The sequence below is a fragment of the Biomphalaria glabrata genome, chromosome 4 (assembly GCF_947242115.1).
Source record: "Biomphalaria glabrata chromosome 4, xgBioGlab47.1, whole genome shotgun sequence".
In the NCBI taxonomy this organism is placed as follows: Eukaryota; Metazoa; Mollusca; class Gastropoda; family Planorbidae; genus Biomphalaria; species Biomphalaria glabrata.
In genome coordinates this window covers 14,677,154-14,699,119 of record NC_074714.1, presented here as the reverse complement: position 1 = coordinate 14,699,119, position 21,966 = coordinate 14,677,154, and the positions used below count along the sequence as shown (strand labels likewise).

Here is a 21,966-nt window from a genome sequence, read left to right as displayed (position 1 = left end):
ATTGTATCCCTTCATATAATATGTTTTCATTTGTCTGCAAAGCTATGGTAATTGCCTTAATTTTGACTTCAAAGTTTGAGCAGTAGATCGACAATATATTTTCTTCAAATATTTTGGAAAATATCCTTAAATTTCTTAAAACTAATAACATAAATTATGAGACAACTTAATTTTCATTGTAAAATTTTTGACAGGTAAGATCAATTCAATACATAGCATTTAGAGGATTAAATAATAGACAAAACAAGCTAGTATTGTAAGTTTATTTCTTTTACACATTGCTGCATTTTTATTGTTTAAAATTTAAGATTAAAATAAACAACGTAGCTAGAGATAATATTCTGGATTGTTAAAATAAGCTATTCATGGAGGCAAGTAGTCAAAATTACCTTTACAATATCCAACGACTTGCTGTGTTGACTAAACTTATTCTTAAACACTATTAATGCAAGGAACTTCAAAAATGAAAATGGCCACATTCAATAAAAGATGTATTGTTGAACTTCCTTTTAAAGAGTACCATATTTTATAACCACAAGCCTTTATATCGTCTGGAGCAACATACTCTGTGACTCAAGGTCCGTGTGGAAGAAATCAAAGCGTCAAAACTACAACTTTCAGATTTTAAAAATTGGGTTTTACCACTAAGTCAGCTTATCTAAACATATGTTTATAAAACAAACTATTCAAAATTCTTACTAGCAAAGAAATTTTTTATGACATTTTGGTACTTATAGTACGCCCATTCCCATCTTTTTATTACTCGAGGCACACAGATCTCCGGAAACACCTTTTTAAAAAAAAAAAAAAAAAAAAAACTTTTGCTGTCCTGATTACTATTATCATTTCTACTGTTGACATTCAAATAATTCATGCTTAAACATTGAAACAAAAATGCTGTCAATATATTAAAATCTAATCAATCAATTTCGTTTACAAATGTAATTGTGCAGTTTTTTGTTAATTTCTTTCTCAGCATTAATTAATTCTTTTTAAAACAGCTTAAAGAAAATGTAATCCTTAAAATGTACCTAATAAGTAATAAGTTATACACATTGAATATTTATATAAAAAAACTTCCAGATCTGACTATACATTATAAACATATTTATATCTCTAGTTGACATGGGTCTACTGGACATCTACACTATCTGGTTCTGGTGAAATAGCACCATAGCTTGATTCGCCCACCACCAAACGTCTGTAGGCACCGGATCTCTGAGCTCTTCGCTTTCTGATCAACATGACGAGAAAAGTAGTCACAGCTACACAGGCTAAAGTAGCACCTACAGATATACCTGAAAAACATTATTTTTATTAATAGACATTCTTTGTTTAATATTCTTTGTTTTTTTAGCGGCACCCAAAAGGGAATAGCCGCTATTAGCTTTGTGTGGTATGTCTGTCCGTCCGTATGTCCGTACCGTTTAGATATCAAAAAGTAGAAGAGAAAATGAAAATCGAATATCATGAAGTTTAAATCATTCAATGTTCAGATGTAACGATAGTTTTTTTTTTATTTTTTCGAAAGTGAACCATTTAACTTTTTAAATTATCAATGCAAGCAGATTTTGCAAAACAATACACCACTTTTAAATGAAAAACTTCATGGGACTTCTTCATTTACAACTTAAGCTTCATTCATAAATTCGAGTATTGGTAAAAAAAAATTGCATCTAAGGTCTCAATGGAAAAGTATTAATGAATCATTATAAAATATATTTTCCATTTATAAACTAACCCATGAAAGTAAATACTGATTGAAATGTATTTTTTACAAAATAAATTTGATAAGAATTTCGCTGTAAATGTAAGTTAAATGAAAATGAACTAATTTTATAGCGCGCAGTTTTGATATACCATGAGTATACACTTAACAGTCTAAATAAAACTAAGTACAGCCCACATCCAGATATATTTACAATGTAACAGTGGTCCGCAGAAACAGGTGACAACTAAATATCTTCTGTTCCAAAAATAGCAATGGAAATTATTTTTTTTACTCTTTTACTTTTTATCTGAAATCCAGAAAGGAAGTAAAAGTTTATGCTATATAGTAGAACACGTGAAGGTGTATGTTATGTAGAGGAATCGAAGGTGTGGGTATGTAGAGGAAGAAAAGTGTTTTGTGTACTAATTTATTAATTATTGCAATCACAATACTTCAAAAATATTATTTGTTAGTTGTTAAGCAAATATATTGACATAAATCTCTTTCTGTATTGATGGAAGGGAGGTAAGGAAGTGCAAAGTATAATTAAATATTTAACCTTGAAAAATAATTTGTCCTAATTATGTGTATCGTGTGCAGCATTATGAGCTGCATTAAAACAACATCTTTTTAGAACTAACCGGCAGCAGCGCCTGGTGATAGACTGTCATCGTTAGCAGAGTTTTTCTGTGAAGCTGTGGCGTGTAAGGCTTGGAACTGTAAGGCCTGGTCATTCTTCATCCACGTCTGTAAACACATTGTATTCAATTTATTAAAAGCTAAAATATAAAATCAAACATTCGTTTAATTACTTTTCTCAAACACAATGCTATTCTGATAATACAGTAACAGAGTAGGAAGTGTACTTAAAAATACATAACAGCAACATTTTTTTGAAGTAACGGAGAAACAGATTAATGTGTATGTCCACTACTGACCTGTGTCTCAATGTTAAATATAACCAAGTTATTCTCGTCATCCAGAAGTGCAGCTGGCTTGGGCATGAATGGAGGTCGCTTAATAGGTGGCAGGTTTGGTCCTGACAAAGCCCCAGTCTTAACGCAGTAGTTAATAGAACATCCCTGGAAAGAAAAATGATGCAAATGAAAACTTAAACAGTCAGTGGCACATATATTCCTTAATTTTTACCCTGAATTAACATGCTTTATATAGACATGGCGAGAGGCCGAGGCGATGGTAAAGAGCTTGGTCTCCGAACAGAGAGGGTCCCAGAATACTTTATACTTTTTTAAAATTATTTTATGGCGCCTCAGAGTCCACGTATATCTAATTAGTACCTAAAAATAATTGAAAACAAATATAAACGGTTGGTTATTGCGCTGGGCATATGACACCCTAGTTAAACGTAGGCCACAAAGAAGCAGATTGCCCTTGTATTATCTTTCCCATGGGATTTTTTTTTTGTATGACAATAGAAGAGGATTTTTTATATGAGTCACATGGACGTAGGTATGCTCAAAACTAAAATGTTTGTTTTTTCGTCTACAAATAATTTAGAGTAGTTGTTAATTGTATCAATTGTCACGTCAACTCCTATTTTATTGAAGTAAATGTTTGTTGTTGTTTTTATTTAGCCAAGATTTACCTGTGTCTGATTAGTCGATATACTAAATTTTGAAACCTCTTTAAAGCAGGTTTAAACATTGTATACAAACAGCTTGTATTCCAATCTTTAATCAATTAAAAGGACGTAGCACATCAGCACTTTAGTTCAGTCCTCCTTTTTGTTACGGAAATTCAAAATAGTTTAAGATCGTAACTCTTAGAAATATCTGATACACAACTATCTTGCCAATGGATACCTTAACTGTTGTTGAATGCTTGCTTTATAATTTGCTTATAAGTAATAGTAAGTGATAGTGAGCATAATAAATTATGTGATTTAATAAATTCACAGACATACACACACACAGATATGAATTCTTTACATAGCATTGTCATATTATGTTGTTTATTACAAAGTAATATCAACTCACTATGTCTGTCTGTCTGTCCGTCAGTAAGTCAGTAACTAGAAGTTTGTGTACGTTATTTCTCCCACACCCATTCTTGGATCAAGTACTTAACAAATCATGAATTAATTAATAATTAAACAATTAGTTAATAAATAATTATGTAAGATATCTAAAAGGGAAATATTTTCTACATTATTGAGAGTTATAGTTGTAAGTGCGAAATTCCTTTCCTTAGATAAGCTTTGTTGTTTTTTTTAAGGATTTTATGGATGCTTGTTAAATTCCTTGTGATACTGACCACGTCTACTGTAGCTAGATGCTGACTGTAACCTTCTGAACATCTCATTGGATAGGATTGAGAATCATCACTCTGTTGGGCCATAAAAGCTTTCAGAGAGTTCCCTGACACTGTAGCCTTCTGTTGTGACCCAACAGGACTGACTCCATTGACAGCCAGAGGGTTTCCTGAAAACACGCAGCAAAGCTCATTGGGTAGGTTGAATAACAAATTGAATAAGTAATTAAAGTAAACAATATATAACTACAATTTCGCATGTAATGTTAAAGGAATCTGGGGTATGAACGTATACCTTTTGTGCTATTATACAAATGTTTGCTCTAATCATGTATTGTTTTTTTTTATAATGTACAATCCTAAATGCTGATGATGTGAAGCTATTCTGTTTCTATGAGTGGTAAACAATGAGGTTGTCATGTTGCTTGTACAACACTATACATAATAGAGTTGTTGCGTCCTAAAAATTTTGAGGTTCCAAATTTTCTGTTCGTAAGCCAAAGGTTTACATCTCGGACTGATTTTTTTGTAAAAATATTGAATTAATGTCTGTAGGTGTGACTAAACAAGTTTAGACTTCGTCACATTACTAACAAATAAAATATTTTTAACAAATAATTTTAAAAAAAAGTTTATATAAGGGTAAGAACCGCACAATAATTGGCATATATCACTCAATACTGCAAGCTTTGTCTCACTTTTTTAAAACATAAAGTTAATTACTTATAAATAATTAACTGATTGGTTTATTATTTATTGATGTATGTGTTGTCATCGACAAATAAATACATGAGCAAAGTTTCAGCATGATCCGAAAGTAGGAATTGTGAGAAACGACGTGTACAAGATTTGTACCAGACAGCAGACAGAGTTAATATAAGCTTTATAATAAGAGGATTTTCATCATCTTTGTCTTTTCATGTGCTATTATTGGTGACATTGTGTTTCATTATTTTATACACAAAAGCGTGAAGTATATTTATGCATGTACCTGATTTACAGGAAAAGAAGCCACCAAATGGAACAGACATGGGGCTACTTTCTTCGAAATCATCGCTGATACAGATGGTCGTATCAAAGAGAATACGTCTGGGGTAAAATGTAGGAGGGCAACCCTAAAAAAAAATATTTAAATATATTTCTCAAAAATGTAATTTCATTTGAAGCCAAACTAAGAGATGTGAGGTTTGTATTCAAAGTAACTCACAGTTGTTCCAGTTACTGGGTTATCTTGGTTGGAGGTGAACAGGCCACCAAACAAATAACCGGAATTCTGTTGGACTGGTCCGGTGGCTACACACCAGTACGTCGAGTAGACGGCATCAGCGTGATACTGGTCAGTATGGCAACAATGAAAGAAAAGCCAGCAACTAACGGGGGAAACAAGAATACAGTAAAATAGAATGTACAGAGCAAGGGGACAGGAATATATTATGATAGAATGTGTCGAACATGGGAACAAGAATATATTGTGATAGAGTGTACCAAACAAGGGAACATACAGTAACTAATTAAAACAGGATTCAATCAGTAAATACTGGGAGGGTTGGCGTAGCGGAATAAACCGCTTGGTTACCTAACAGGGGTCAAGTGTTCAATTCACGACATGTACCAGTACATTATTTTTTGTATCAAATATTTCACGGTATTTGATCTTGCTACATCACTATAGAAGATCATTTTTAAACAAGCAAAATTATTTTTAAAAATCCTTAAAAAAAAAAAAACGTATCTAGGGAAAAGAACTTCGCACATACAACTATATCTCTCAACAATGCAGAAGTTATTTCCCTTATTCAATATCAAACAAAATACTTTATTACCAATAATTTATTGACTAAATGGTTATTTTTTTTTAATTCGTGTCTTGTCTTCGTCAACTAATAATTGTGCAGAGTTTAAGATTGTCGCGTGAATGGGTGTGGGAGAAATAACGTGTACCATTTTTTTACCAAACACAAACAGACAGAGTGAGTTGATATATACTTTGTAAAAAACATTAATTATTAAATCTTTGTCACAGAAATGTTCATAGCTAGAGGTTGTGCAATAGTCAACAGTGGTGCCACAGTTACACTTTTACGTGATGGCTAAGTAGTGGAGGTCTTGGCATCCTAACAGTGGGATCTAGGGTTCGAATTTCGGAAAAGAAAGGAGCTTAAATTTGGGATCTTTAAGGTACTCCTGAGTCCCTCTAACTCTAATAGGTACCTGACATTTGTTAGGGAAAAAAGTAAAAGTTGGACCTTGTGCTGGACACCTGATACACTCGCAAATCTTCAGCCACCACAACAGATAACCTTTATATAATCTGAACTATAGAGGTCTGAAAGGCCTCCTTTTACCCAGCAAGAACTAGTTAAATACCAAGTTTAACTTAAACCATGAAAGAAAGTCAAAGCTGATGAAAGAGTCATTTTTTTAAATTTTACACTTTTTTCTGACCTGTGACATGATCTTTGATATTCTGTTGATCCTGTCTTCACAGCTGACTGCATCAGAATTTGTTTGTATGAGGCAGGACAAGAATAAGTTCCTGTTTTGGGGTTAACCTGGTCAAGGCCATCACATGGATTTTTGGTCAAATAACTTCCAGAGACTGAGCATGTTTGGTAAGTTCCTGTAGATATTAAAATAAAAAAAATAAAAAAAGGAGTTACTTTAAATTTAGATTTTAAAAAATTCAAGTCGTTACAATATTATGTTTGAAAAATATTAATATTTTATGAACTTCCTACTTAAAATAATTCTTAGTGTTAATAGATTATAGAAAACACCAGTTTTTAACATGGCTATATTGTAACCTAAGGATTTTGTCAAACCAGACACAGACAAACTCATCGCCTGTCAAAGGTCTTTTTGTTTTACATTTTCACAGTCCGCAATATATAAAAATAAAATTACAAGTACTTATGTAACTAAGATAATAATAAAGATAGTTTATTGATTTAATTAAACGATTAGAGTTACTTATAAGTTAAGACACCAAATCAGGAAATGGGAAGTAGATACCAGAGTCTGTATAGAGGGTTGATGTATATGGATTAGAGAATTATTCCGTTTGATCTATACTAACGAAATTGTGTATTCCAGTACTATATGAAAATTGATTCACTAAGTTGATTGTGAAATATATTTGAGTGTACCCAGCAGAGGAAAGCTGGGTGAGCACATGTATTATTCTGTTTTATATTGCTTAATATGTGTAATAAATCTTTTCTGCTAGTATTCGACTTTTTCGGTGTATTTTAGGCATAGTAGGTAATATGTGTATCGGTACCTCTTCATGGCAAGAACCCAATCACACTTCTATACATTCAGAAGTAAGGCTAAAAGAAAACTAATCAACACAATTGATACAAACGCGCGATCCCATATTATGCATGTAGTGGTGACCCCTCCGGCAAGTTTACGTTATTAGTGGAACAGCAGGATACCCATCTTTGTACTTCTCATATGCCAAACGAGAATAATTTAGAATATAACAATTTATTTAGTAATTTACATTGTTGATTAATCTTTGATAGTGATGGGCATATCAAAGGAAGTAATGAAAACGAACTAAATTATTTTTAGTGGATTATCGTCCTTTGTGAAATAAGTATATTTCTCACAAAGATTTGTGTATAAATGCTCGCGATAATGTGTATAGAGACAAATTGTTCACATTACACTGTACTGATCAAAATTACTTTGTAATGAAGAATGTTTGTACATACAAAGCATATTCCTCCATAACTTTGCTGTCATTTAGACATTTGAAATTATTGACTAATTTTACCAATGTGTATTGAGATGCAATGCATGCATGAGATACATACTGAGAATTCTTCATGATAGATAATGTTAAGTTCAATACTTGATGTTGATAAAACAATGACTGCATGTTATAACAGTAAAATAAGTAAAGTTCCTCTTTCAGAACTTGCTCTCTATAGGGCAGATGATATTAAAGTCATCTGTTTCTTTGGCCACGGTTAACGCGCATGGTGTCAGATGGCCAGCACAACTTAAGTCAGGTACCCTTAGAAATCCCAAAGTTCAAAATGACCGGAACACAGGACTATCGGTTCGGAAGCCAAGCGCCCCCATATGTGGAAATTATAATCTCATTAGAATATATGATTTCTGCAAAACCTTAATATAGAGAGAGTGCGTATGTCAAGGACTCAATCAATCGTAACATCTAGGCGATTACTTGTAAGAGGGAAAACTAAAGTAGAGACGCCAAGTGAAACACTGAATCAGGAAATGGGACATAAGCACCTTTAAAGAATTAAAGATGAATAATAATATAAAGGGAGGCGCGGTGGCCAAGCGGCTAGCGCATGGCTTAGTAAACTGGATCCTGGGTTCGAATCCTGGTAAAAACTGGTATTTTTAATTTCGGATCTTTGGGCGCCTCTAAATCCACCCAGCTCTAATGACATTAATTGGGGAAAAGTAAAGGTGAATGGTCGTTGCGCTGGCCACATGACATGACACCCTCGTTAATGGTCAACCACAGAATATAATATAAACACATTAATTTCCTCCACAAAAGCATGAGGGGATGTTTTGAAAACCTACCACCAAATGTCAGAGTGTGAGACAGTGGATGTTTTGAAAACCTACCACCAAATGTCAGAGTGTGAGACAGTGGATGTTTTGAAAACCTACCCCCAAATGTCAGATTGGTTGGACGAGCCGTACAAGAACCATCATCAAAGTTGGCAGAGAAACTGAAATTGGGCGAGCCAAGTTTGGTACATCCTCTAATTGTATTCATCTCATAGTACAGCTCTATGGACTCACGTACAATCTAAAATTAAAATATATATTTTTTTTTATCTTTTATTTGTAACATTTAATTTAATAGAAATTGATATTGTAAACAAAACAAAACAATTTAGTTTTTATTGATCATTTCATGAATATTTATGCAACTTGTTGTTTATATTTATTTAAATAATGTATCAGTTTATGTATGCGTTTACAGTTTACTTCCATGCCTTGTTGTGGATAAATTAATTTGTCACTAGTTTCTGACCTCTACTTTCTAGAAGTGCAGAGGATGCAAGGCTCCTGTATTTCCATGAATAGATAAAGAGGGTGTCATGTGTCCAGCACAACGACCAATCTCTTTACTTCCTCAGAGTGTATCAGGTACCCATTAGAGTTGGCTGGACTCACGGGCCTCCTGAAAATGCTGAAGCTCAAAACTAAAGTCATCCTCAGAATTCGAACTCAAGACCCCATCGGCTTGAAAAGCAAGCGTTGTCGAGAGGCCAAGTACCCTTGGGTTGGCTTGGCTACCTATGGAGGGGGCTCGAGGTTCAACACCCGACTCCAGCAGAGTTGTGTTTATTAAGCGCTAAAAAGCAGCACGGAAAACCTTCTGCCAGATAGCCCCTTCTCCTCCCCCCCCTCCCGGTCCACACATGAAATTGGAGCATAGCGCTCTGATCATGCTATAAGCATGAAAGTAGCGCTTTCTAAAAGATATAAATTATTAATTAATAATCACTAGGCCACCGTGTCAGCATTTTGTTTTAGACCTATGTATTTCTACTCTAGGTTTAGGTTTAGTTGTTCTCATTATGTAATTAAAGTAATAGTTACTTATGGACGACTAATTTAATATTTCAGGCAAGTCAAAGGAAAACTATTGTAGTATTACAATCTATGTAATTATAGTATTGCACTATTGTATCAATTAATGTACAAAGGTTTACTTTTTGTTAATTGTAAAGTTCTATTCACCTTTTCAAGTTCATTCACTGTGGTGATGGGTAACTCTGGTAATGTCTGTGGCGTTACAAGGAAGTACAAAGGGTCACCTGTTCTGTCCATGGGAACAAGATTTTTATCCACACCCTTAGTCCAATCGTCTAGCGTCATATTTTCAGCTCGGTACAATGGCCCTCCAAGTGTCTTGACAATTGAATGGGTCAAACTTTTGTTGTAAGAATCACTCATGCTGTTATCTGTCGTATGTCTAGAAAAAAAAATATACAAAATTTTTAAAGCTTATATCAACTCATTTCTTCTGTCTGTCTGGAAAAAAAGTTGCATCTTGTTGTTTTTTTTCTTATTCCCGACCTCGGATCAAGTTGAAATTTGGCATAATTATTCATAGTCGATGACAATACAAGATCAATCAAAATATTAACCAACGAGTTAATTAATTAGTACTAATTGATTATTTTTTATAGCAGAAAGGGAGATAAATTCTGCCATTTTAGATAAGTTTTCCTTTTTAAAAAGGTAATCCGTTTTCAATTGTTTGTTCTAACTCATAGATTCACGAGTATCATAAAAGCAAGTTTAACTGTTTGAGACGTTAATACTTAAAAAAAAATGCTCTTAAAATGGGATTAGGACCGCTAAGAGGAATGAAACAACTCATTTCGCTGTGCTTGGAGATTGATATGAGTGATAAGTGGGTGTGTGGGACTAGGGCTTGCTTATTGTATGGCCTAGCAATTCACTAACACAAGATACAGCACTCAATTTAAACTTCCAGGAAAAACTGGCTAACTTAGAAAACCATTTTAAAAACAACATAAACAGAGAGAAACAAATCATTTAACTTCTGCAATATTACCCTTACTCTCTGTTCAAAAACTTGGACTCGTTAATCAAACTAATTATACAATTATACAATAACCTAGAAAATAGTGTACGAAAATCACATGACTTATAATTATGATAATATTATAGCAGAACAAGCAAAGATATAAAATTGAATATTGTATTCTATTATGTGTAATTTTTTCTGTCTAAAGATATTTTTTGATTGTAGTTTTTTATATGAATTATTTTGCATTTGAATAAAGTCTTTTTTTGCTTCATTTTCTTAAATTAGACTAAAGGAAGATTACTAGAGCTCCTGATACAGTACATCGGGCTGACACTCTAATTTATCCTGTGCAGAATAGAAAGAAAACTAAATGTCTTTATAAAAAAATTCCATCCGCTTCGTTATTTAATAACGAATGAACTCGATATATTTACAATGGTATCTACTTCTAGGTTTTAACTGTTACATCAATACATTCAACATAGTATGGTGGGGAGTTTCTATTGCCGATACGTAAATATTATACTTTTTGTCGCAACAACTAATTATTTAGTTGCATAGTAAAAATGTTCTCTGTCTAATAGCGCCGCTTTCATCAATAGGCGATGACGTCATTTGCGTTATTTTAATTTGAGTACTAGTTTCTCTCCCCTTGTCGCTTCGACGTAATTTTTCATATGACGTCATTTTTTTTTTGGTCTTTTGGTACATTGACTCCATCTTGTGCTGTAGAGCCAAGCTGTATCTTTGGAGTTTTTGAATTATACTTATGCTGATGTTACTGGACAGCCTTAGCATTTGCCTTGGTATATATTCTTGAAGGATTATTTGTCCCCGTTAAGGGGGAGTTTTATTTCACATTGTTAAGTTGTTTTAATATGGATTCGGTCATATTTGTATTTTAAAATTAGATTAGAAGATTAGATGATTAGAAGAAACTGTTATTGTCTTTCCATATGGTCTCAGGTTTCAGGACTGAGGTTTTAAGTCTCAGCTTTTTCGTCTGAGGTTCTAAGTTTTGGGTTTCGAGTCTGAGGTTCCAGATTCCTATATTCAGACTTGATGTTACATTGTGACGTTGTGAGTTTTGGTGCTACTCTTAACTTTGATTCTTCATCGTGGTAAACATTTGTCTTGGCTGGAAGATACTTGTGTTACCTTGAACAGTTTATTGAAGTGAATTGTCCTCTTATATAATCTTTGTCTTGGAATGAAATATTGTGAGGACAATACAATCGGATACCATATTACAAGGTGGTTATCATTGTATTTGAAATATAAATTCATTGTTTAATAGGAACTAGACTATGATTTAGTAATTTCTTATATCATATTACATGTACATGTATTCATTTATCATTACCATAAAATATGTTATTTCATTGTATAAATCTCATTGGATTAAATTTATAGTTTTTTTTTAAATTACCATACACCTCGTTTATTAGTTTATGTACAACTGAGTGTGTATGGTGTGTCTGTTGGGCCTAGCCTTGGGACTAGAAGTAATAATAAATTATATGTTAATTATAACACACACATACATTGCAATTAATATTACTTTTAATACCTAGACAATATAATATTTATAAATGAAATCTTAAGACCAGACACGTTTAATGCTAATGTTTACCCGTAGGAGGCACTAAAGTGAAAGATGTTGAGGAACGAGGCACTTGCTGCTGCCAAAATTATGGATTTCTTGTCTACGCTATCCAAAACAAATTTAGTCTGGAGGTAATCGTCTTTCACCAGACCAGCCCCAGCAGTAACACTGGTCAAGACGTGAGTACCTAGATGAGTATCAAACAAATTATATCAGCACTACGGTTATAATATATCCAATAACTCAAAATAAAACTAAACTTTTAAAACTATAACATTAAACAGAATACTATTATTTCTGATCCACTTTATAAAACACATTTTCTATTTGTTTATATGTTCTATTGGTTCGCTTTCCGATTTATTAATTAACATATTTTACAGTCCCCTAAATAAATTAGTGTTTAATTGTCAATGGTTGTTTAAATGTTTTAGTAGTACAGAGTAAAATGAAATAAAAAAAAACGAACTTAGTGTTTGACTGTGTGACTGATCCAATGGTACGTGTATGCACCGAATTAGTATGTGGATCAAGATAGCCAGTGTACAATACACTAACAGTGATGATTAGGGTTTACAATTATATGAATAGTTATGCTATTTGAGCTGGAGCATGATGAACCGTGCACTTACCAAAGTGTACGATCAATGGCCGACAAACGTTTGTTGGCGCTTTGGTACGAAGGTTGGGATTCTTTGGATAAGGGACGTGAGCTCCACAGGGCAATAAGTAGACCAGACCAAGAGATGCGTGGTGGTAACTTAATCGTGCGGAACAGGCTGTCCTATCCCAGTTCCAGGTCGGATACTGACCAATAGGTGTTTACCTCGGACGGTGGAAGTAAAACTACGACACACGGTGCCGCCACTGCATGGAGGACGACGAAACAATAGAACACATTCTTAATGAATACAGAGTTCTGCACGAACGATGATTGGGACAAGGATTTAATAGAGAAATAACTGGTACATGTCTGACACAGAGGCTGTCCTTGTACGGGGACAAGGACTGGATCGAGAGAGAACTGGTACATGTCCGACAAAGAGGCTGTCCTTGTACGGGGACAAGGACTGGATAGAGAGAGAACTGGTACATATCAGACACAGAGGCTGTCATTGTACGGGGACAAGGACTGGATAGAGAGAGAACTGGTACATATCAGACACAGAGGCTGTCATTGTACGGGGACAAGGACTGGATAGAGAGAGAACTGGTACATATCAGACACAGAGGCTGTCATTGTACGGGGACAAGGACTGGATAGAGAGAGAACTGGTACATATCTGACACAGAGGCTGTCATTGTACGGGGACAAGGACTGGATAGAGAGAGAACTGGTACATATCTGACACAGAGGCTGTCATTGTACGGGGACTAGGACTGGATAGAGAGAGAACTGGTACATGTCTGACACAGAGTCTGTCCTTGTACGGGGACTAGGACTGGATAGAGAGAGAACTGGTACATGTCCGACACAGAGTCTGTCCTTGTACGGGGACTAGGACGATAGAGAGAGAACTGGTACATATCTGACACAGAGGCTGTCATTGTACGGGGACTAGGACTGGATAGAGAGAGAACTGGTACATGTCCGACACAGAGGCTGTCCTTGTACGGGGACTAGGACGATAGAGAGAGAACTGGTACATGTCTGACACAGAGGCTGTCATTGTACGGGGACAAGGACTGGATAGAGAGAGAACAGGTACATATCAGACACAGAGGCTGTCATTGTACGGGGACAAGGACTGGATAGAGAGAGAACTGGTACATATCAGACACAGAGGCTGTCATTGTACGGGGACAAGGACTGGATAGAGAGAGAACAGGTACATATCAGACACAGAGGCTGTCATTGTACGGGGACAAGGACTGGATAGAGAGAGAACTGGTACATATCAGACACAGAGGCTGTCATTGTACGGGGACAAGGACTGGATAAAGAGAGAACTGGTACATATCTGACACAGAGGCTGTCATTGTACGGGGACAAGGACTGGATAAAGAGAGAACTGGTACATATCTGACACAGAGGCTGTCATTGTACGGGGACAAGGACTGAATAGAGAGAGAACTGGTACATATCTGACACAGAGGCTGTCATTGTACGGGGACAAGGACTGGATAGAGAGAGAACTGGTACATATCTGACACAGAGGCTGTCATTGTACGGGGACAAGGACTGGATAAAGAGAGAACTGGTACATATCTGACACAGAGGCAGTCATTGTACGGGACTAGGACTGAATAGAGAGAGAACTGGTACATGTCCGACACAGAGGCTGTCATTGTACGGGGACAAGGCGACCTTAAAACTCACTGCTCGCTTCTTCTCACGTGCTCTAAGGGAGTAATTCCCAGCATGTTTCGTTACTAATTGGGTTTCTGATTCGGTATTCTTATAAGGCCAAGTAGACTATTTTGTAGACTGTTGTAAAATAGCAATTGATAGCAATTACTATAAGTGTCTAGGAAAATTGCATATAACTTAACTGTCGAGAAAAGAACATGTAAGTATCCATTTGTTTATACAGAATCTAATATGGTCCTTCAACACGATCATGTAACCAACACAACAAGTTAGCTACCTTAAAATATGGCTGGTGGCTTTGGAAAGCATCACATGATGATAATACTAAATAGATTACGCTTTGATAAGTACATTGATTTTTATGTGGAAATAAACAATGTATTGAAACAATTCTGTTATTTCTACTTAGTAATAGTAAGACTAATAAAGTTTGAAACTTAGACTGTCCTTTCTTACCGAAATCTCTGACCAGAAGTTGTCCTTCGTATCTCGCTTGTTCCGTTTGGTTCAGCTCGAGTCTTGCTGCAATGCTGAGTAATCTCTTTTTGAATTGTGGACTTAGAACTGGATCAGGTTGAAGCTTAGCTTCATATCTGAAAATTGTTTCTTTTTAAAATATGCCTTGGACATTTGTTTTAACAATTTCAAAAACATACGTGACAGTTTTGAAATAGAATGAGATGGTATAGAAAGCTAAATGTTGTTTTTTTTTTACATTGTAGAGGTTGTTAAATGATCAAAACTGCAATATTTTAAAGATTTAAATTTATTAGTCACTTTCGACTGAACATGCATCCAAGAGGACGGACTTTTTCTAGTTGATCTTAATAAATGTCATCTACAGAAATTAATGTTAAGACATTGACCGTTCGATATGTAAATAAGTCCTATTGGGCAGCTCAGAGGAATTCTTAAAGAAACGGTCGATAGTGTTATTGAAGTTTCTATAAAAGAAAGACCATTTTTTATCATTCTGTCTAGATCTAGCTCGATTTATTTCTGCTTATAATCATTCAGTTTATAATATATTTATCACTTTAACTTATAATTTGTTATTATGTTGAATTAATTGACAATAATTAATTTTTAATCATGCTAGCAATGTATCACTTAATGAGCAATTGTGTGGTATGCTATTAAAATACTTTGATAATAATATTCAAATTCATCAACTCTTCTAAGACAGGACTACTATTATATACAAGTTAAAACGTCAACCAAGTCATCAAGACTCCACTTACACTAGTTAAGTGAGATAAGTGTCAAAGGTCAAAATTAGTGTTACCTGTTGTATCTCATCTGTACTCTGACGGTCACAGCCTTGTCTTCAATCATTTTAGACTTCATTTCATCGTGCTCGTAGGAAAACTTCCCGCTGATGGAAAACTTTGTAAGAGACAGACCAGCCTCAATGTTGACTGTGTTTGATGTGATGGAAGATGTATTGTGCCAGCTATCTATCAGTTCAGCAAACCTTTCCACTCTGCTGGACTAGAGACATAGAAGAATAGTTTGTTCTTTTCCGTATGCAACATATGATTCCTATAATATTGTTTATTTTAAGGATTGACTATAATGCATCGCATAACGGTATTATAGGAACCTTCACAATGTCATAGTGCTCTATAATAGGACAGATTATCTCAGTAGCATTCATAGATTCAAGACCAACATGGACAATGTCAGGACTCTTGACTTAGATGGCCTATGATAGCCAATTTATGATGGTGGCCTTTTAAGGGCCTTGTATGCGCGCTGGACTGTCGTTCGGACTTGTTGATAGCCTAGTGTTCATACCCTGCCCGCTACCAGCACCGCCTTGTCTTGAGAGAGCTTTAGACTAGGAAGTAAATTATCTTCAACTCCGAAGTAAACATTTTACAAACAACAAACAAACAAACCTATGATAATCTTTTGTGATGGTGGCCTTGTTAGGGCTCATGACCAAGATAGTTTATGCTACTTAACATGACCACGATGATAATAGATGTACTCAATGAGCATGCCATGATAGTTAAGAAGATATTTTTTCTCTTATCTTTTCGTTAAAGCAGCTTGCTGATGGTAAACTTAACTTAGCTATAACATAATTGCAAAATAATTTTTAGAGCATTGGTCAGAAGTTTAGTTCCGTAAAATCTTAAGCCTTAAACTCTATGCAATGATATATTTAGCCTCCCCTCGGCCTTTCTACAATTTCTTTGCTAACCCAATAAATAGAACTTTAAGATTTCATAAATGTTCCTTTGTAGGATAAGACAGACAGACCAAACAGGAACGAAAACAGTTTTACTAGTCGACTCAAAACTTGTAAATAAATAAATAAATAGATATATTATAGCTTTTATATAGCGCTGCTTTCATGCTTATAGCATGCTCAGAGCGCTATGGTCCAATCTCATTTGTGGACCAGTGAGGGGGGGGGGGCTATCTAGGAGAAGGGTTTCCTTGCTGCCTTTAGGCGCTGAGTAAACGCAACTCTGCTCGAGTCGGGTGTCCTACCTCGAGCCAAGCCAAAGTTAGAGTGTACATGGCTTCTCGACTACTCTTCCCACTGTATTGCTTTGAGAGTCAACACGGTATAAAAGGGAAAAAATCAATAAACCAAACGTGAAACCACTTTACGGTCTATTTATTAGAAGGTTAAATATGTTTCTAAATGTTAGTCTAGTTTTATAAGAAACACTAGCATAGGATTTCTACGCCCTTCCTACGTATTATTATGACTGAGATACACGTCTATTTATATACATCTGTGCTCATATACGTTTGGTGAGCGTGTTGCTCAAATATATCACACAAAACTCAGAAATATAGTTATCATTAGCATGCATATAATCATACTTTGATAGACCCATTTTGTGTTCTACTTTGTTATGTCATGCTTATAATGTATCATTTTGAATACAGTCTATACGAGCAGCGTAATTTTACCTTGATAGGAACTGTAAATACATTATCAGGTATCAGGAAGTTTCCATCATCAGTCACCTTGCATTGTGTAAAGTTGTAACTGACCACAAGACCAGCTTCTAAATTACGGAGATTATCCCAGCCTACACCTGGTATTACCTGCACTCAAGGAAAGAAAAAAGAAAATGGATGAGAATTTCCAATAGTAAGTATACAACGATATGAACACGTGTACCATGCTTGTACTATGCATTAAATATTTAGTGTCCTTAGAGCGTTGATTATCCACTGGTTTTCTTAGTCGATTCAGCTCCATGTCCTTATGACACTAAATAAGAAATAACACTTACACAAATTCGACCTATAATAAGGAATAAAAAAATGTGACTTTATCTTTTGTTTCTTTTTCTCTGTCTTTTTAGGGTTAATGTTAGTCCTGTCACTATTGAACCTGTATTTTATAACACATGTAAGGTGTGAGACAGTTAGTATTATTAGATTAGACGTACCATAGTTGACGGACTTTAAACGCGACATTTAGTGACGTCACGACTTAGTTAGGTTATGGATTATTTATGTAAGTGGTCAGATGTGGTTAGGACTTCATAAATATAACGTGATATTACAGAGACTCGACCGTGGCATTTTCAATATTAAAACATCCTCTGCATTGTAAAACGCTTTGGACTTTGTCTATTTCTACTTTTTACTTGTGCAGGTCATATTATGTGTTACTGGTTAGTTCAGTACATCTAATACACTAGTACAAGAAAGCCAGACATCTTCAGAGTAACCTGTCCAAGTCAGACAGCCATCAAAAACTACAAGGGCAAGGTCTATCACAAAAAGATGTACATATTTGTAAAGACTCTTTTTGGTATATACACATATATTTGTTTTTCTGTTTTCAATGTACTTATTTGTTACTTTAAATGTTTAAAATAGGTTTTTATAAATGTTACTTTTGCAAAGCATATTTATTACTTGATATATGATCTATCAAAATGGTTATAGGTTCTACTTTGTACACAAGTTGCAGACGTTTCTGTCGAAGTCCAGGATTAATTTATTGTGAATTCGACGAGCTCACATACTTCAAATCGCTTGACGTCCAATTTACTCAGTCTTGACTGCTCTTGACATCTACGTGGGTCACCGACTGGCCAGTCAGACTGAAAAGCACCCAGGTTACTCTCCTGTGGCTGTTCCTGTGAGGATAGCGCCAAGCTGCTTGTCAGCACAGCTATAAGGGTCAAGCTTTTGGCCAGCTGCAAAAGAAATATAACGAGACAATATACTATTTTGTTTCTTAGGTAATTTGAGAACTATTTTCAAGTAGAGATGAGACAGAAGACAAGGAGCTTAAGTTAGTGAGTAAAGTACCACTTTCAGACATTGCGATCTATAGGGCACATGCCCGTTTACGAGAGTGTCATGTGGCCAGCACAGCAACCAAACACCTTTACTTTCCTAACTATAGGAAAAAATCCCAAAAGAAAGTATTCATTAGGGCGTTTTCAAAACCCCGTAAAAAAAATTGAGTCTTCACAGTGATTCGAACCTAAGACCCCCACGGTTTAGATTCCAAGCGCTTCACCACATGCTTAATTTAATTATACAGCTGATTTAGAAATAAACCATGAGATTTCAATGTGCTTTAGTACATACAAAGAGAAGCGTTGTCTCCTCCATGAGTCAGGAGGAAATGGTGTGGGAAAATACTTCCTTGTCGTCAAGGTGCATTTTTAAAAAAAAGTCATACATGTAGTGAGCAAATTGTAAAAGAGGAAAATAAAGAACTATTCACTGGCTTATGAAATAAACTTCCTGTTAAGCAGCAGGATAAAGACGATTGTGAATATTTCCACAGGAAAAACATAGTCTCTCTTAGAACGAAAATGACAACTATAGTTCTTATAACTTTGTGTTTAACTCATATTTATTTGTGCATATATCCCATCACACCTACAGTTAAATATTTCGCAAAGGCAACATTGTGTTTAACTTTCTTCTGTTTGTTGTCGTAGATGTTTTATTTGGACGTTTGGTATTTACTTCAATACAAACAGTTTAAAACACAGTTAACGTGATTAAGAGGCGAATCCCGAGGCATTTTTTTTTAATTTCCAGTTCAGAGTCAGTGTGCTCTAGGAAGCATGAAGAGCTGTCAACATTGCCACATCGTTAATGACATTTGCTAGTATCACTTGGCCAGTTGTGTTTTGGTCTGTGTGTAGGATGTCATAATGTAATGTCTCTACACTTGTACAAAACTAAACGGTACTGCAAGTACGTAATGCATTGGGTTTCACATTCAGCTTTCACCTCTTACTGGAAGATGGCATTACAAAACAATGCCATGTATAGGGCTGAATGCATTTATTAAAGGCAAACAAATGAATGTAGGACTAGTTTGTACTAAGATAACTGTTGTAGGTTAATGACTAATGAAACCATTTCTTCCTGCAAAGTCTCCCCAAAAAGAATGAACATGGGACACAGTATTACATGTCAGAAAGAATAAATATGAGACATAGTAGTGTTTGGCATAACGAATGAGTATGCGAATGTATAAACTCTGTATATTCTTTGCACACGTTCTAATTCTAAACCATTTAATAGTATAATAATATACGAAACGATACAAATCTATCACTGAGATCTGATATAATTACAAAAAGTAGGAAAAAAACACAACAAATCTTATTATTTTAATCCCCCGTATTAAGTTGTTTCGGAAAGATCTTTTTTAAATTAATGATTTTAAGTTTTGGTCCAGTTCTTTTATGGCATGGAAACGTAACTAAATACAGAGCTTAAAATCAAAATGATTGAGGTACATACCTTATACATGGCTCAGTGCCACAACGTTCTGCTTGCTATATGTTGCTGTTTACTGCTACGGACCTCTCGATGTGATCATGAAACTTCTGGCAGTACGACTCAATAACAAGTGTCTGCCAGCTAAATATGTAATTTCACAGCTGGGAAAAACCTTCCTATTCAATTTGTCGCCGCCAGATTAAGGTGGCGAGGTACACGTTTTTGCTAAAGTGGAACACAGTGCTGGTCATAATGTTGCGCGAGAAGCACATAAGTGATTATGTATTTTTATGCAAGGGGGAATTTCTTTTTCTAAAAATATCCTGTTCAAAATTTGTTTTTATACCGTCGGAATTATGTAATGGTGTATTTATAGCCATAGTCTACGTTTGCTGTGGGGTTATCCAGTGATGTATTTGTATAACTGACTTAATTTAGAGTATGGTGTTCACATTGGTTAAAGCTCTGCTGCCTGGGTCACATTGACACTTATAATCAACCCAGAAAATACAAACCATTTAAATCATGTAGATAGTCTAAGAATCAACATTTATGCCCATATTTATTCAATTTTTTTCTTAAGTACATCGGATCGTCGATTCATTTCTGAAGTTGTAATCCTAATTGAGTGCGTAGATGTATACAACTATCGAATATATTTAGATTATTTCTATAAAAATATATTATGAAACTTTTTTTTTAAAGAAAATGAGTAAAACCCAGCCTCTCTCTCTCTCTCTCTCTCTCTCTCTCTCTCTCTCTCTCTCACACACACACACACACCTACACCTACACATACATACATTATAAATATATATCCTATGCTTTCTCTCTCTCTCTTTCTCTTTCCCACTCTCTCTTTCTCTTTCCCACTCTCTCTCTCTTTTTTCTCTCTCTCTCTTTTTTTCTCTCTCTCTTTTTCTCTCTCTCTCTCTCTAGCTGTCTCATTTCGTAAATTGTGTTGCTAATGGGATAATGAAATGCGTGTAGTATCAATCATCGAATATAGAATGTTTCTAAGAAAATATTTTCAGAAACATTTGTGAACCCATTTCTCTCTTTTTCTTTCTCTCTCTCTCTCTCTCTCTCTCTCTCTCTCTCTCTCACACACACACGTACACATACATACATTATTTCACTCACACACACTTTTAAGTTGAATCACCTGACCAAAGTGTTATCTTAAACCAGCGTGCAGCTCCCTCTTAAGTTGAAGAGTGTGACGTATTGAGCAATTAACTCATAGAACAAATTTTGTCACGAGAAGCTATTTAAAATAAATATAGAAATTTCTATTTTATTTAAAATTACATTTGTTTACACATATTGTCTTTGTTTTGCTGGACTGAAATTGCTTAACCAACATGCATGATGCCGACCTGAGATTACTTAGCTACAAAAAAAAACGACAAATTTTGAAGTTGTGGAACCTATATAACAAACAGATAGGAACAATATTAACTTGTTATTTATGTTTCTAATCCATGTTTCTCAAACTTTGGCCGGTGGCGAGAAGAATTTCGTTCCCTCCCCCCTCTAATCAATAGTTTGCTTGAGACCAGTGGGGTTAGGAGGTAATTTTAGAATGTAATGTATTAGAAATGAGACTGAAAGTCATACTTAACCACACATTTCGGTTATATTTTGTATATATATTTAAAAATGTTTAGAATAGAAATGTGCATTTCAAATTAAAGCTAGTCCATTTCTTCTTTTTTTTTTGTATATGTGTTTCATAAATAATTTGTAAGTGTTTTTTCTACTAGAAA

At 34.9% G+C, this 21,966-nt stretch overlaps 2 protein-coding genes across 2 annotated transcripts in view; both read right to left on the bottom strand.

Annotated features, from left to right (window-relative positions):
- Window positions 1-248: 248 nt before the first annotated feature.
- On the bottom strand, window positions 249-20,375 carry LOC106054141 (macrophage-expressed gene 1 protein-like). Its single transcript, XM_056026107.1, has 15 exons — window positions 20,219-20,375; window positions 18,469-18,642; window positions 17,396-17,533; window positions 15,747-15,952; window positions 14,918-15,054; window positions 12,178-12,337; window positions 9,725-9,959; window positions 8,642-8,783; window positions 6,428-6,602; window positions 5,190-5,352; window positions 4,974-5,097; window positions 3,986-4,152; window positions 2,650-2,793; window positions 2,353-2,458; window positions 249-1,298 (listed from the first exon to the last, which is right to left on the bottom strand). The coding sequence occupies exons 1-15, from the start codon at window positions 20,225-20,227 to the stop codon at window positions 1,132-1,134; spliced, it is 2,247 nt and encodes a 748-aa protein (XP_055882082.1). The 5' UTR covers window positions 20,228-20,375; the 3' UTR covers window positions 249-1,131.
- Window positions 20,233-21,966, bottom strand: part of LOC106050418 (macrophage-expressed gene 1 protein-like) — a 30,980-nt gene continuing 29,246 nt past the window's right edge. Inside the window, exon 16 of the mRNA XM_056026108.1 lies at window positions 20,233-20,422. Within this exon, the coding sequence (XP_055882083.1) occupies window positions 20,374-20,422 (49 nt within the window). The 3' untranslated portion in view covers window positions 20,233-20,373. The remainder of the gene's footprint in view (window positions 20,423-21,966) is intronic.

Bases quoted from the DNA above. Each gene is read 5' to 3' on its own strand.
- LOC106054141 (XM_056026107.1), bottom strand. The intron at 15,953-17,395 runs GTAAAATTACGC...CTATGTCTCTAG, and splicing joins TATTTACAGTTCCTATCAAG to TCCAGCAGAGTGGAAAGGTT. The intron at 2,794-3,985 runs GTCAGTATCACA...TTTTCTTTCCAG, and splicing joins ATCTAGCTACAGTAGACGTG to GGATGTTCTATTAACTACTG.